Source organism: Schistocerca piceifrons, chromosome 4 (genome assembly GCF_021461385.2).
Source record: "Schistocerca piceifrons isolate TAMUIC-IGC-003096 chromosome 4, iqSchPice1.1, whole genome shotgun sequence".
Lineage (NCBI taxonomy): Eukaryota > Metazoa > Arthropoda > Insecta > Orthoptera > Acrididae > Schistocerca > Schistocerca piceifrons.
The window spans coordinates 264,153,780-264,171,027 of NC_060141.1; the positions used below are offsets into that span (position 1 = coordinate 264,153,780).

The window sequence follows — 17,248 nt, forward strand, 5'->3', positions numbered from 1 at the left end:
CTCTAATGTAAGTCATTAGAGAAGATACATCATATTGCCTGTTTTTCTAAATGGACTACACCAGCAGAAAGAGAACCAGCTATTTCCAACACGCAAGTGACACAATAAAAATTGTCAGAAATCATGTACATACAAGCATGTAAGAATACTAGTTAGATATAGAGAACTATGGAACAACTGCTTGTTAACTCCATGGAACAAAACATTGTAGATTACAGGCAGTAAATGAAGACAAGAGACAAATCCTAAGACCATTAGTTTGAAGATGTCTGGCTGACAAACCAGAATTTGTATGTATTCTTGAAACAACCAAATGCTGGTTTCACTGGAGTGAACAAAAAGAAAACAATCAACTGAAACAAGCATTCCCTAAAGTATAAACAGCAGATAGATAGGCGTTAGCTCATGTTCCAAAGATTCTTGGCCATTCAATGATTCATCACAGAAAAATTACAAGCCCTCTGCTGGTAATAACATATCAGCTGCCAACAGGTGACACAGGTCCCAATGCGTCAGAGTAAAACACTAATATACGATATGGGCATGCATGTGACTGACAGAAAACTAAGGTCTTTGTTAACATCATCAGAATCAGCATGGACATATGCTGTCAATGGCCTGTGGTACCTTCTATTGGACTATACATTGGAAACCATTTTTAGTTCAGTATTTTTTAAAACACATTTTTTGTAATAAAACCATAACTGATTGATCTTAAAAATGTATGCACACAGGGTTTACATATTCATAAAATGTATGATTCATGAAAACGGCGAGCCATGTTTTACACGTGAGTACAGGCATAAATAAGGACATGCAATGTCCTTTATAGAAATCAGTTTACAACAAATGTGTGATGCATTTAATAATAAGACTAATGGATTAGAATCTATTCACAAAAATTCATGCAACAAGAGATTTAAATTATATGAAGTTGCTTAAAACCATGTACGTCCATACCAACTGCAATGATGTAAGCACAGGCTTCAGTTCTCTGTCAGTCACAGGCATGCCCATATCATGTATTAATGTTTATACTCCGACACATTAAGACCTATGTTAATTGTTGGCAACTGGTAAGTTATTGCCATATCCTTACTCATGGATTCCTGTACCTGCTGTATTTCATACATATCTGTTGTTGATTTCATCTTTCCTTGTATTTATTTAGCACTGATGTTGACTGTGTAATAGTCAAAATCTCAATCTGCTTCAATAAACGACAGATCCTGTGACTGACTCCTGTCTTTCCTTACACTGAAATTCTCAATGGCTGCTGCACATGCAGGGATTCTGGTGGATTCCAATTTAGCTTTATTTCTTTTTTTCATTTTTTTGCTTTCATTACTGAACGTGAATTCTGTTAGTGATACCACAGGCTTAAGAGAATTTGCGTGTTTGTAATCAGATGTCGTAAGTGCTTGTGGCATCTAATAGTAGATACAGAGCATAAAATGCCTCAAAAGTAAAAGGCTTGGAAGAAAATTGCCAAATCATTCAAAGGTCTGATTGGAGATGTAAGGAAGAAGGTAATCACAAGCTTTTGTTGGGTTGGGTCGTTTGGGGGAAGAGACCAAACTGCGAGGCATCGGTCTCATCGGATTAGGGAAGGATGGGGAAGGAAGTCGGCCGTGCCCTTTCAAAGGAACCATCCCGGTATTTGCCTGGAGCGATTTAGGGAAATCGCGGAAAGCCTAAATCAGGATGGCCGGACATGGGATTCAACCGTCGTCCTCCCGAATGCGAGTCCAGTGTGCTAACCACTGTGCCACCTCGCTCGGTCAAGCTTTTGTATTTATTTTCATTAAGATGGAACATTCTGAATGTTATGTATACAAATACGTATCAACACTACTGGCCCTTAAGACGAAGAAGGATAGCAGACACTTACGCTTAGTGTCTTGTGTTATCTATTGTTCCCACAAGTGCAAACATTTGTTTGCAAGTACACAAGAATAGTAGTAAACATAGCAAATAGGTCTGTGAATGCTCATTTGCTACTTTGTTTCTATTTGCTCCCATGTAACTGAGGCTAAAATGTAGTAGTTTGAGAAATTACATGAATGTGTTTGCAATGCAACTACTTAAAAACATTTAATATAGAAAAACAGTTTCTTTATTGGTTCAGAAACAACGCATTACACCCAAGTACGGCATCATCAGGAAATACAATAGAAAATGGATATAATAAATGACATGGCAAGGTCTTATCTGGAGCTACTGAACTCCAGATGAATACCAAAAACATAAATAAGCAAGTCCAAAAGAACTGGAAAGCAAGCATAATATATTATAATTACCGTCAAAACTGTTCATCAATTACACCTAAAATACTCAGAAACCAAACATGAAGAACACCACTAAGAATAAAACTATAGGAGGATACTTGTAAACATGACCCTGGAACAAAGTGCCATGAGTGTTTTCGCACTCACACGGTGTATATACAGTAGTGATAGAATCATAGGCAACTCGTAGTGTTAGTAAAGATAACAAGTACTAGGGGCACCAAATGGAGGTAAGAAGCTATCAATAAAAAAAAAAATGGTAATATAGCAGAGAAACAAATTCTCAAAAGTGAGGTACATACAGGTAAAAATAAGATATAGATAGTATAATTATTATAACAGAAGAACAGAGGGGGGAGGGGTGTTCCAGTATGCAAATGTTTTACAATTAAAAAAAATTGCTGGAGGTATGTAACAATATACAATAAACAGAGTCGAAAATTATGTGAAGGGTAGACTGCTACTCAAGGTCAAGATGAAACACTGAAATTCAGAGAGGCACAATGAACAAACTGTTACACATTAGGCTTTTGGCCAAAGCCTTCCTCAGAAAAAATACATAGGCACGCACACCTCACACACTGCTAACTCCGGCTCCTCAGGCCAGACAAACTACGACACATCACGTGGGAGCAACAATCCACAGTGGAGTGAGAAAGGGCGTGGGATAGAATGGTAGGGTGGGGAGTGGAAGGTGGCGGGGAGGGAACAGTGCTGCCTGGCTCTGTGTGTAGGGACTAGAGGAGGCAGACAAGGCTACCCGTTGCAGCACTGGGAGGCTGTGGGAACAAGAGGAGAGGGAAAGAAGGGAGTGAAGACAAGATGAGCAGAGATGGGGAAAAATCAGCTGGTGCAATGGCAGAGAGCAGTACACAATGAGGGTGGGGGCATGAGTCAGGAGAAGGTGTAGGACAGAGTGGGTGGAAGCAGGATACCTTCAGCCACAAGCTGTGCAACAGAATGGTACACTTTGCTCTTGGTCACAGTTTAATGGTGGCCATTCATCCTGATTGATAGCTAGTTTGGGGATGGGGACAGGAGTTGGGAGGTGTAGGACAGAGGGACTGGAAGCACAATATGTTCAAGCTGCATGTTGTGCAACATGGTGGTCCACTTTGCTCTTGGTCACAACTTGGTGGTGGCCGTTCATCCTGGTGGCTGGTTGGTATTCATACCAAGAAAGGAAGCTGAGTAATTTTTGCAGCAGAGCTGTTACATGACATGGGTGCTTTCGCAGATGGTCTGGCCTCGGATGGGTGGATAAACCTGTGACAGGACTGGAATAGGAAGTGCTACGTGTGCAGATTTGGTACGCCTTGCACCTGGGTCATCCACAGGGATATGGTCCCTGTGGCAAGGCTTTGTGATTGGGAGTGGGGTAGGGATGGACTAGGATGTAGTGGAATATTCTTTGCAGTGCATCAGTCTTGCAACATAAATTTGCTTTAATTTGACTCTCTCTCTCTCTCTGTGTGTGTGTGTGTGTGTGTGTGTGTGTGTGTGTGTGTGTGTGCGTGCGTGCGTGTGGGTGTGTCTGCAAAAGAGAGAGAGAGAGAGAGAGAGAGAGAGAGAGAGAGAGAGAGAGATTCAAAATTTCCGGTTACTCAGGCTGTTTGAAATGTTTCTCACATTTTCTTACCCAAACCATTTCTGACTTTACGCAATACTTTCATTGTATATTTGAAAATATTACTCATCAATAAAAATTAACACAAAAAATTACTTTAAATTTAGTAATTAATCAGTTCTAACATACGCTAGGTATTCCAGTATAAGATTTTCCAACACTTTAACGTTCTTCGTTCCGACAGAGCTCCGACAAGTTTCCCAGAAGTCAGACAGCCAAGGGAATGTTTCTTGAGTTTTTCTTGCATCCAAGTTATTGGTTGCTGATAAATCACCTTTACGGCGTTCATTGCAACCATCGGCACCAATGGCAGAACACGAATTCAATTTGCTGACTAAAGCTGATACACCTGTAAGAAAAACAAATGAACAAATTAAACATAACACATTAAGATGCATTAAATCCAAGGATAACTGAAAGTGATGATGTATTTTAATCATATATATATATATATATATATATATATATAAAGATATTGTGACTTACCAAACGAAAGCGCTGGCACGTCGATACACACACAAACAAACACAAACATACACACAAAATTCAAGCTTTCGCAACAAACTGTTACCTCATCAGGAAAGAGGGAAGGAGAGGGAAAGACGAAAGGATGTGGGTTTTAAGGGAGAGGGTAAGGAGTCATTCCAATCCCGGGAGCGGAAAGACTTACCTTAGGGGGAAAAAAGGATCGGTATACACGCGCGCGCACACACACACACACACACACACACACACACACACACACACACACAAGCAGACATATTTAAAGACCAATTTTTTTGGGGGGGGGGGGGGGGCTTCTGCTTCGAAATAACTGCTGCAGCACAAGTGCATTGACAAATTCAGGTACTAGTGCTGACACTTGCAACCTTCGGTTTTCTGAACTAACTGTTTAAGAACTGAAGCAGAGGCGGCATCCACTGTGGGAGCTGCATGGCCTTGTAGATCTTTTTGGCTAGAATCCATGCCTGAATTACTGTAATCTGTGACAATTCTATACAATGTGTCACTCTTATTCTCACATTAGTTGTATTTTAGCAGACTGTGAAACACATAGCAGCTCCATTGTAGATCTGCACCAAGGAGGAAATGACAGCTGTGATTTGCTTTTCGTTTGCAGACAGTGTTAAACCTGTGGAAATTATTTGTTGAATCAAAAGTGCAATATGGTGACAGCTGTTTATCACAATGCAAGATGTATGAATGGGCAGAGTTCTTCAAATGGGGAAGAGTTTCTCTATGTGATGAAGAAAGAGCAGGTAGGCCATCGACATCAAGTGAGGACACTTTGGAAGTCGTTCAGGGATGGAAAACAGACAAATCACAGTGGATGAAATTGCCTATGCTTTACATATCAGTCATAGTTCAGCACATTCCATCTTATACGACAGGTTAAATTTTCAGAAAGTGTGTGCAAGGTGGGTACTCAAAGAATTGTCAGTACAGTATAAAATGCAAAGGACAGACATTACCATTGCAGGGAAGATGGATTTTTACAGCAAATCGTTACTGTAGACCAAACGCGGGTGCATCATCAGGAACTGAAAAGTAATGCTGAGACCGTGGTTTGCAGACACCCATCATCACTAGAAATTAAGAAATTTACATTTCAACCATCTGCTGGTAAGGTTATGCTAACACTATTCTGGGACATGGAAGGTGTGGTAGCCATTCATTTCAACCAAAGAGCCGAAACTGTGAACAGAGAACTATTGCAATGTGTTGCAAACTAAGCTGAAATCTGCAATAGAATGCAATCATCATGGAAAACCGAGAAAAGCTGTCATCCTGCAGCCACATTCTGATAAACTGATGGCTGAAACAATAAAGGAGTTGGGATTCAAACTGCTAGAACAGCCCCCATACAGTCCAGACCTGGCTCCAACAATTGACATATGCTTGGACCATTGAAGGAAGTGCTCAGGGGAGAAGATTTGCAACCGATGCAGAAGTCATTGATTTAGTGTAAAACTGGTTATAGGCACAATGAAAAAACTTATTTTTCCACAGAATCAAAAAAGTTGTGAAACACTGAACAAAGCACATTGACGTACAGGGAGGTTATGTAGAAAAATAATGTATATTTCAGTTGGGGAAAAAAATACAGTAGAAGAAGAATGGGTAGCTCTGAGGGATAAAGTAGTGAAGGCAGCAGAGGATCAAATAGGTAAAAAGACGAGGGCTAGTAGAAATCCTTGGGTAACAGGAGAAATATTGAATTTAATTGATGAAAGGAGAAAATATAAAAACGCAGTAAATGAAGCAGGCCAAAGGGAGTACAAACATCTCAAAAACAAGATCGACAGGAAGTGCAAAATGGCTAAGCAGGGATGGCTAGAGGACAAATGTAAGGGATGTAGAGGCTTATCTCACTAGGGGTAAGATCCTACAGGAAAATTAAAAGAGACCTTTGGAGAAAAGAGAGCCACTTGTATGAATATCAAGAGCTCAGATGGAAACCCAGTTCTAAGCAAAGAAGGGAAAGCAGAAAGGTGGAAGGTGGAAGGAGTATATAGAGGGTCTATGCAAGGGCAATGTACTTGAGGACAGTATTATGGAAATGGAAGAGGATGTAGATGAAGATGAAATGGGAGATATGATACTGCGTGAAGAGTTTGACAGAGCTCTCAAAGACCTGAGTTGAAACAAGGACCTGGGAGTAGACAACATTCCATTGGAACTACTGACAGCATTGGGAGAGGAGCCAGTCCTGACAAAACTCTACCATCTGGTGAGCAAGATGTATGAGACCGGCGAAATACCATCAGACTTCAAGAAGAATATAATAATTCCAATCCCAAAGAAAGCAGGTGTTGACAGATGTGAAAATTACCGAACTACCAGTTTAATAAGTCACAGCTGCAAAATTCTAACGCGTATTCTTTACAGACGAATGGAAAAACTGGTAGGAGCAGACCTCAGGGAAAATCAGTTTGGATTCCGCAGAAATATTGGAACACAATAGGCAATACTGACCTTACGACTCACCTTAGAAGAAAAATTAAGGATAGGCAAACCTATGTTCCTAGCATTTGTAGACTTATAGAGAGCTTTTGACAATGATGACTGGAATATTCTATTCCAAATTCTGAAGGTTGCAGGAGTAAAATACAAGGAGCGAAAGGCTATTTACAATTTGTACAGAAAGCAGATGGCAGTTACACGAGTCGAGGGACATGAAAGGGAAGCAGTGGTTGGGAAGGGAGTGGGACAGGGTTGTAGCCTATCCCTGATGTTATTCAATTTGTATATTGAGCAAGCAATAAAGGAAACAAAAGAAAAATTCAGAGTAGGAATTAAAATCCACGGAGAAGAAATAAAAAATTTGAGGTTTGCCGATGACATTGTAATTCTGTCAGAGAGAGCAAAGGACCTGGAAGAGCAGCTGAACGGAATGGACAGTGTCTCGAAAGGAGGATATAAGATGAACATCAACAAAAGCAAAACAAGGATAATGGAATGCAGTTGAATTAAATCGGGTGATGCTGAGGGAATTAGATTAGGAAATGAGACACTTAAAGTAGTAAATGAGTTTTGCAATTTGGGGAGCAAAATAACTGATGATGGTCGAAGTAGAGAAGATATAAAATGTAGACTGGCAATGGCAAGGAAAGTGTTTCTGAAGCAGAGAAATTTGTTAACATCGAATATAGATTTAAGTGTCAGGAAGTCGTTTCTGAAAGTATTTGTATGGAGTGTGCCCATGTATGGAAGTGAGACATGGACGATAAATAGCTTAGACAAGAAGAGAATAGAAGTTTTTGAAATGTGGTGCTACAGAAGAATGCTGAAGATTGGATGGATAGATCACATAACTAATGAGGAGGTATTGAATAGAATTGGGCAGAAGAAGAGTTTATGGCACAACATGACAAGAAGGGATCGGTTGGTAGGGCATGTTCTGAGGCATCAAGGGATCACCAATTTAGTGAGGGCAGTGTGGAGGGTAAAAATCGAAGGGGGAGACCAAGAGATGAATACACTAAACAGATTCTGAAGGATGTAGGTTGCAGCAGGTACTGGGAGATGAAGAACCTTGCACAGGATAGAGTAGCACGGAGAGCTGCATCAAACCAGTCTCTGGACTGAATACCACAACAACAACATCATTAGAATAAATATTCCTTTTCTCAGAGTTCCATTTACTTTTTTAATTCCTCTTGTAAATTAAAAAGTTGAGTCACCTTGAGGTTAATCTCTGGCACAGCATGGTCAAAAATGAAGTGCGGTGGGATAGGAAACACAACTGTGATCCAGCAAAGTAAGATCTGGAATGACGCAAAAGGATCACCTGCTGTTCTCAAAAGAGAATTGTACCTGACGAATGTGGGTCCCTTAGCTCCAATTGTCTTTTACGCATTTGAAATCCACTTTTCATTTACTTCTGAATTCTCTTGTTGACACACTTTCTTTACATAAACAATGTCATACTCTGCTACCTGCAACGAGGATCACTTGACAAGAAACATACATGCTTGGGGACCGGTCTGCCAACATGCTATTTAATAAAACCAATGACATTGACGAGTGATCCCAATGTGAACAGGATATTTTTGAAAGAGATCAACTCTCTTCCTCTTGGGAGTTCAGCTGCTGCTTCTGGTAAGTTGTGGCCTATATTACCTCAGCCTATAGCTACATCTATGCTTGCAAACCACTTTGAAATGAATGGCAGAGCGTACGTCCCCTAGTACCAGTAAATTTTCTCTCATTCCTGTTCAATTCACCTACAAATCAAGGGAAAAATAATTGATTGAATGCCTCTGTGTGTGCTGTAATTATTCTAATCTAGTCCTCATGATCCCCAAGCGAGTGATATGCAGGGGGTTGTAGTATATTCCAAGCCGGTGCTTGAAACTTTGCTAGTACCATTCCCTGGGTTAGTTTACCCTGTCATCAAGAGTCTGCTAGTTCAATTTCAGCAGCATCACCATTAACAGTCTCCTGTGGTCAAACAAACCTGTGACCATTCGTGCTGCCCTTCTCTATATACATTAAATACTGCTTTTAGTCATGTTTGGTATGGGTCACGCACACTTGAGCAATATTCTAGTATGCACTGTACAAGTCATTTGTAAGCAATCTTTCTTGTAGACTGATGGCATTTCCACAGCATTCTACTAATAAAATGAAATCTACCACCTACTTTTCCCATGTCTGAGCCTGTGTTATCATTCCATTACCTATCCCTTCAAAGGGATTCCAGTTGTGACTCACTGATATTATAGCTTTAAAAGATACTAAGTTTTTTGGTTTTATGAAGAATACAATTTTACATTTCTGAACATTTAAAGCAAGTTGTCAATCTCGCCCACACTTTGAAATCTTATCAAGATCTGACTGAATATCTGTGCAGCTTCTTTCAGACAGTACTTTATTATATGTAACTGCATCATCTACAAAAACTCTAAAGTTACTATTAATATTGTCCACAAGGTTATTAACATACAACATGAACAGCAAGGTTCCCAACACACTTCCCTGGGGCACACTCAAAGCTAGTTCTAGTGTCCATCACACCAAAAAAATCTCAATCCAGTCACAAATTTCACTTGATACTGCATATAATCGTACTTTAGATAAAAAGCATGAATGTGGTACAGAGTCAAATGCTTTTTGGAAATCATGAAACACTGGCTCTAACTGACAGCCTCGATCCAAAGCTTAGAGTTTCACACGATCGATGTTTTCGGAAGCCATACCGGTTGGCATGGAGGTCATTCACAATATGTTCTAAGATTCTCCGCAACAAATCAATGTCATGGATACTAAACAACAGCTTTGTGAATCACTTCTACTACCCTTCTTGTAGACAGGTGTGACCCATAATTTCTTCCAACAACTGGGCACAGTTTTCTGTTCAAGGGACCTACCACAGATTATAATTGGAAGAAGGGCTAATTGAACTGCAAATTCAGTATAGTATCTGATAGGGATTTCATCAGACCCTGGAGCTTTGATCAATTTTAACAGTTTCAGCCTTTTCTAAACACCACTGACACTAATAGTTATTTCACTCATCTCTTCAGCAGTACAAGGATTAAATTGGGACAGTTCTCCTAGGCTTTCCTTTGTACAGGAACATTTGAAAATGGAGTTATGCATTTCAGCTTTTGTTCGTTACCCTCAATTTCAGGACTGGACACAAACTTTGGTACCACTAACAACCTTTACATACGAATAGAATTTTTTTGAATTTTGTAAAAGATCATTTGACAATATTCTGTTGTGGTAGTCACTTAAGGCTTCACGCATTGTCCTCTTGAGAGCCAAATACCCTTTCATTGATCATCTATCAACCTTTAATCCTATGTTTTAACACCTATTATGCAGTAGTCTCCGTTTCTTTAGAAGTTTTTTACGGTGACTATAGCATAGCAGGTCGTCCTCATTATGAACTGTTCTACTGGGTACATATCTATCCACTGCATAGTTAACTAGTCTTTTAAACTTGAGCCATAGTTCCTCTAAGTGCTCCTGGCCTGTGCTGAAACTTTCAAGTTTCCCATTGAGATATGAACTACTGATTTTTATCATCAGCTTTACTGAACATACATACCCTTCTGCTTGTTTCAGATGTCCTTTGTACTTTGGTAGTCGTTGTTGCCACAACCATGTCATGATCATTGACACCAGTTTTAATGTGGACATCCTCAAAGATCATGTGTCGGTTTCCATTCAAGGTATTTTTCAGAGAAGGAATTCTGTAATGTTGCGCAGGGTATCTTATGATGCCCATCACTAACAGAAATTTAATTTTCCAAATTAATGATCAGTGGAGATGTAAATCATCCAACCATCAAGTACAGTTGGGGAACTTACAAGCAAATTGAGGTTTTCTCTAAAGTTTTCAGTTACGTCAGAAGATTAGTGTGGTGCACAATGGAAGGCTCGAATTATCATTTTATGCCCACTCCTGACAATGAGTCTCGCTCAATCACACATTCAGTTTCAATTTCTCACTTGGAGGATTTGATTTTCTTGTGTACTGCAACAAATACACCACCTCCACATCTCACTGACCTATCCTTACAACCTACATTTAAATATTCCCCAAAAATCACACTGCTATCAATTTCAGGTTTCAACCAGCTTTCTGTACCTAGTATTAAGTGAGCTTCACTGTTTTTCAGTAGCACTCTGAATTCTGGCACTCTGTTGTGAATGCTTCGGCAGTTAACCACAAGAATTTTAATACTCTCATGCAGGGAGGCATTTCTTCCAATCTAGCACCAATACTTCTGGGTTTCCTATATGTCGCGAATGGGTCGCAGATGTGAGTAGAAATGCATGAGATGAACATGTAGGAAAGCAACCTAACGTCAGCCAGGGCACTTGGAAGCGGGAGAGGTTGCATTTTTGTGGCGAGGGACACTGGAGCTACATGACCAGCTACGACAGAATGTTCTGGAAGAACGACGAGACAAAGGAGAACGCGTGTGATCACGGGGGATTGCATCAGACGAGCCAATATAAGCAGGACCACTGGTGTTGCTAGATATTCCTTCAACAGTTGCCTTAGACGCTGGACCTGAGTTACTCTGTCCTCGGGACAGGACTTAGTTTCTCGGGGCACTTAGCTGCACGGGGTACATGCAGGATTGCACAACTTACATTCAATGCGTTGGTGCCTCTTACGGTTCAACAGTGGTCTTATCCTACCTCGTATTTCATCTCAGTTACTTCATCAAAAGTATACGTCCTTTATCCCACCAAGTTCCCTTATCTGCAAAGAATTTCCAGCTTGTTTTCCAGCACCAGGACTTTGAGTTGGACGAGCCACCTCATTACTGGATTTAGCATCTAGCTCCCACAACCTGATCCGCTCCAAGGAAACTACAGACGCAACAGACGATCAAACTTTTTTTTGGTGCCAGGGGTGGGGTTGGCACAAATCAGGCACCCCTTCTAACAGGTGTTGGCTTTTTGTGGAAGCCTTAGCCTTACTATTCTTCCACACAGTACCAGGATTAGCCAGGCCACGGATTTGAGGAATAGGTGTAGGACGACTTTAACTTTTGACAGTACTCAACCCAAAGTCAGGAAAAGACTGACAGCTTTGAGCATTCAATCTGAGACAAGGAGCGTACTAAGGCGAAGAAAAAAGACGACAACTTTGATGGGCTGGGAAGGTCTGTCATGGCGTGGGTTCGACACGTGGGAAATGGTTAACAGTGAGGCGTAAACAGTATGCAGCTCCAGAGAGGGAGGCAGCATAATCGGTCTTCGGGAGGGCCACAGAGGTCCGTCAGCTGCTGGAGGCAGATAATGAGGCGCATGGCTGCCGAGCGAGGCAGGCAGCAAAGGAGGCGTGGCTGAGAGCCAACGATAGCAACGAGAAGCGGTGCACACATCAGTGCAGACCACAAAGACTAAGTAAGACAAATCTTGTTGGTACAAAATGCCGCAGTCAGGGTAGGCAGAATCAACCAGTAATAATATTGCGCAATCATTACCAATCAGGCAACACATTAGTTTGAGTGATGTGTTAAAGTTGTTGCCTCAGCCTTTTAATGGTAATAAATTTCAGCTGAACAAGTTTCTGGGCAACTGTGATACGTGTGTTTGAGCTAGTGGCCCAACATGACGTGGCATGAACCAGATTAATGTTTGAAGTATTGCTGGAGGGAACTGACACCATGAATCCCGCAGGGTTGTCCATAAATATGTAAGAGTACAAGGGAGCAGAGATCTCTTCTGAACAGCACTTTGCAAGGCATCCCAGATATGCTCAATTATGTTAATGTTTGGGGAGCCCTCAGAAGAGTGCTCCTGGAGCCACTCTGTAGCAATTCCGGACTTGTGAGGTATTATACTGTCCTGCTGGAACTGCCCAAATTCATCGGAATGCACAACGGACATGAAAGGATGCAGGTGATCAGACAGAATGCTCATGTGCATGTCACCTGTAAGAGTTGTATCTAGATGTATCAGGGGTCCCATATCACTCAAATTTCACATGCCCCACATCATTACAGAGCCTCCACCAGCTTGAACAGTCCCCTGAGGACATGCAGGGTCCATGGATTCACGAGCTTGTCTCCATACCCGTATACGTCCATCCGCTCAATACAATTTGAAAGGAGACTGGTTCGACCAAGCAACATGTTTCCATACATCAATAGTCCAATGTCTGTGCTGACGAGCCCAGGCAAGGCAAAAAGCTTTGTGTTGTGCAGTCATCAAGGGTACACGAGCGGGTCTTCGGCTCTCAAAGCCCGTATCCATGAAGTTTTATTAAATGGTTCGCACGCTGACAGTTGCTGATAGCCCAGCACTGAAATCTGCAGAAGAGTTGCACTTCTGTCATGCTGAACGATTCTCTTCAGTCTTCATTGCTCTCGTTCTTGCAGGATCTTTTTCTGGCCACAGCAATGTTGGAAATTTGACATTTTCTCGGATTCCTGATATTCACGGTACACTCATGAAATAGTCACATGGGAAAATCCCCACTTCATCGCTACCTCAGAGGTGCCAAGTCCCATCGCTCATGCGTCGAAAATTACACCATGTTCAAATTCACTTAAATCTTGATAACCTGCCATTGTAGCAGCAGTAACCAATCTAACAACTGAGCCAGACACTTGTTGTCTTATATAGGCATTGATGACCGAAATGCCGTATTCTGCGTGTTTATATATCTCTGTATGTGAATATGCATGCCTATACCATTTTCTTCAGCACTTCAGTGTATATCACAATACAAATGGGTACTGATACCATCAGTGAAAAACTATGGAGAAGTGACGCAAATATTAAAATATGCGAATATAGAATTTCAAATTGGCACACAAACCTTCACATGCAGTCTCACACAGAGAAAAATTCTAAAGTAAACTTTTAAATATAAATAAGTGTGCAAATTGCACGGATTTGTTACTTAGCAGTTTCTGTGCGAAATTCTACACTAGTGTGCTGGGTAACAACACTGTAGTGTGAGTTTATCTCAGTCAAAATATAGAAAATGTAGAGCATCAACAAAGCATATATTCTGCCTGTTGCAGCTAACAATGATGCCTTAAAAGAAAGTATTTCTACAACTCTCGGAACACTGGGTGGTCAGCTGGTTGGTGGTTAAGAGACTAAACACAGAGGTTATCAGTCTCTCAAGGGGTTGCTCATCTGGAGTTAGTGACACATGCCAGAAATTTGATCAGATTACTTAAGTATGTACGAGTGGTAAAATCGAGGCATTGAACGCAATAAGGATACCAGAGCTGAGAAACAATTTAGGAAGTAAAACTATATGGGTTTGGTTGGTACCTATGCCGCACTGTGCAGGGGGTCTCACAGAGCTCATCTGTGTCAAGAGAAACCCAACTGCACCCCCTCCCCCTCCCCAAACAACCCAATTAAAGGCAAAGACAGTAAAAGAGCAAAGAATGCCTTCTAGTCAAGAAATTCATAATAGTAAAGGTGACAATCCTAAAAACAGAATGGATGTCAGTTGGATCAACAATAATAAAAGAACGTGGGAGAAATAATTAGATTGGTAGGTGGGTGGGACCAAGCGCGTGCCCCCCTTCCTGGGACTGCATGCAATGGGATCACTCCTCCCATAGCCATCCCACCCAAGATCTGTTTATGGTCAAAGCAATGAACAGAGAGCAGCATCTGCTATTCACTAGAATTCTCTCCTAAGATGGAAAACAGGTTGTAATCAAACAATGGAAAATCCAGGATGGAATGTAACAACACCAGAGAAGGGAAGTTGCTACTCACCATATAGCGGAAATATTGAGTGGTGATAGGCACAATAAAAAGATTCACACAATCATACCTTTCGGACATTAAGGCTTTTGTCAGCAGTACACACACACACACACACACACACACACACACACACACACACACACACACACACACACACACACACACACGCAAAAGCAACTTGCACACACATCTGCAGCCTCAGAGAGCTGGAACTACACTGCGAGCAGCAGCACCAGTGCATGATGGGAGTGGCAACTGGGTGGTGGTAAGGAGGAGGCTGTGGTGGGGAGGGGGAGGGATAGTGTGGTGGGAATGGCCGACAGTGAAGTGTTGCAGTTTAGACGGAGGGCAGGAGAGAAGGTGTGGAGGGGGGAGGGGGTAAGTAGGGGAAAGGAGACAAATAAAAATACAAAGAAATTAAAAGACTGGGTGTGGCAGTGAAATGACAGCTGTGTAGTGCTGGAACGGGAACCGGGAGGGGGCTGGATGGATGAGGACAGTGACTAACGAAGGTTGAGGCCACCTCCCTGTAGACTAACATTCCTAATGCCTATGGCCTTACTGCTATAAAACACTAACTTTCCAGACGCCCTATGGATTCCAAACCAACAACCTCCTTCCTAGTCTCCATGATCAACTATATCCTCACCCCCAATTATTTCTCCTTTGAAGGCATTACCTACAAACAAATCTGCGGTAAGGCTATGGGCACCTGCATGGCACCATCGTATGCTAACCTATTCATGGGCCATCTAGAGGAATCGTTCCTAAAACCCCAGAATCCTAAACCCCTCACCTGGTTCTGGTTCACTGATGACATCTTTGCTATCTGGACTGAAGGCGAGGACATCTTATTTCCATTCCTCCAGAAGCTCAACAACTTCTCCCCCATTTGCTTCACCTGATCCTACTCAACCAACAAGCCACCTTCCTAGATGTTGACCTCCACCTCGGAGATGACTACATCAGTACCTCCGTCCATATCAAACCAACTAACCACCAGCAATACCACCACTTCGACAGCTGCCACCCATTCCATACCAAGATGTCCCTTTCGTACAGCCTAGCCACCCGTGGTCATCGCATCTGCAGCGTCGAGCAGTGCTCCTCTAAATATACTGAGGGTCTCACTGAAGTCTTCACTGGCTGCAATTATCCTCCCATCTTTGTACAAAAACAATTCGTCCGTGCCTCATCTTTCCAGTTTCCCACCACCTCCCAAAGTCCCACAGCCCGGCCACAGAGGAGCATTCCCCTCTTACTCAGTACCATCCAGGACTGGAGAAACTGAATTATATTTTCCGCCAGGGTTTCGATTACCCCTCGTCATGCCCTGAAATGAGAAATGTCCTGCCCACAATCCTTCCCACCCCTCCTACTGCGGTATTCCGCCGTCCACTGAACCTACACAATACATTCACCCATTCTTACACAAACCCTGCTCCCAATCCCTTACCTCATGGCTCATACCCCTGTAATAGACCTAGATGCAAGACCTGCCCCCTACATCCTCCTACCACCACGTACTCCAGTCTGGTCACTAACATCACCTATCCCATCAAAGGCAGGGCTACCTGTGAAACCAGTCATGTGACTTACAAGCTAAGCTGCAACCACTGTGCTGCATTCTATGCGAGCATGACAACAAGCTGTCTGTCCGCATAAACGGCCAACAACAAACTGTGGCCAAAAAACAAGTGGACCACCCTGTTGCTGAACATGCTGCCAAACATGATACCCCTCATCTCAATGATTGCTTCACATCATGTGCCATATGGATCCTTCCCACCAACACCATCTTTTCTGAATTGCGCAGGTGGGAACTTTCCCTGCAATATATCCTACGTTCCTGTAACCCTCCTGGCCTCAACCTTCGTTAGTCACTGTTCTCATCCATCCAGCCCCCTCCCTGTTCCCATTCCAGCACTACACAGCTGTCACTCCACCGCCACACCCAGTCTTTTAATTTATTTTTATGTTTATTTCTCTCCTTTCCCCTCCTTACCCCCCCCCCCCCCCCCCCCCTCTGCACCTTCTCTCCTGCCCTCCGTCTAAACTGTAACATTTCACTGTGTGCCACTCCCACCACACTATACCTCCCCCTCCCCTCCCCAGTCTGCTCCTTACCCCCACCCAGTTGCCATTCCCATCATGCACTGGTGGCTGCTGCTCGCAGTGTAGTTTCAGCTCTCTGAGACTGCAGACATGTGTGCGAGTTGCGTTTGCGTGAGTGTCTGTGTGAATGTACATGTGTGTGTCTACTGCTGACAAAGGCCTTAATGGCCGAAAGCTATGATTGTATGAATCTTTTTATTGTGCCTATCACAACTCAGCATCTCCGCTATATGGTGAGTAGCAACTTACCTTCTCTTGGAAACAGATAAATGAGCTCACTGCATCTAAAAGGAATTATAACAGGATAAAAGAGCAATGATTGAAGCAGTTGGTAAAGAAAGTAGGGTTGATCATCCCCAGACCCAGTATGCAGTGAAGCCCAACCCCCTCACCCCACCCTCAAAAATAGTTTAAAATGTTTTACCTGAGAATAACAAGTACTCTCATGGAGGAAACGGAGAACCAGCTGAACTGTCTGCGAGTCCTCAGCCAATAATAGAATCAA

At 42.3% G+C, this 17,248-nt stretch overlaps 1 protein-coding gene across 1 annotated transcript in view; it reads right to left on the bottom strand.

Annotated features, from left to right (window-relative positions):
* Positions 1 to 17,248, bottom strand: part of LOC124796263 — a 374,071-nt gene that overhangs the window by 146,411 nt on the left and 210,412 nt on the right. The window contains exon 4 of the mRNA XM_047260374.1: positions 4,045 to 4,264. Within this exon, the coding sequence (XP_047116330.1) occupies positions 4,045 to 4,264 (220 nt within the window). The remainder of the gene's footprint in view (positions 1 to 4,044; positions 4,265 to 17,248) is intronic.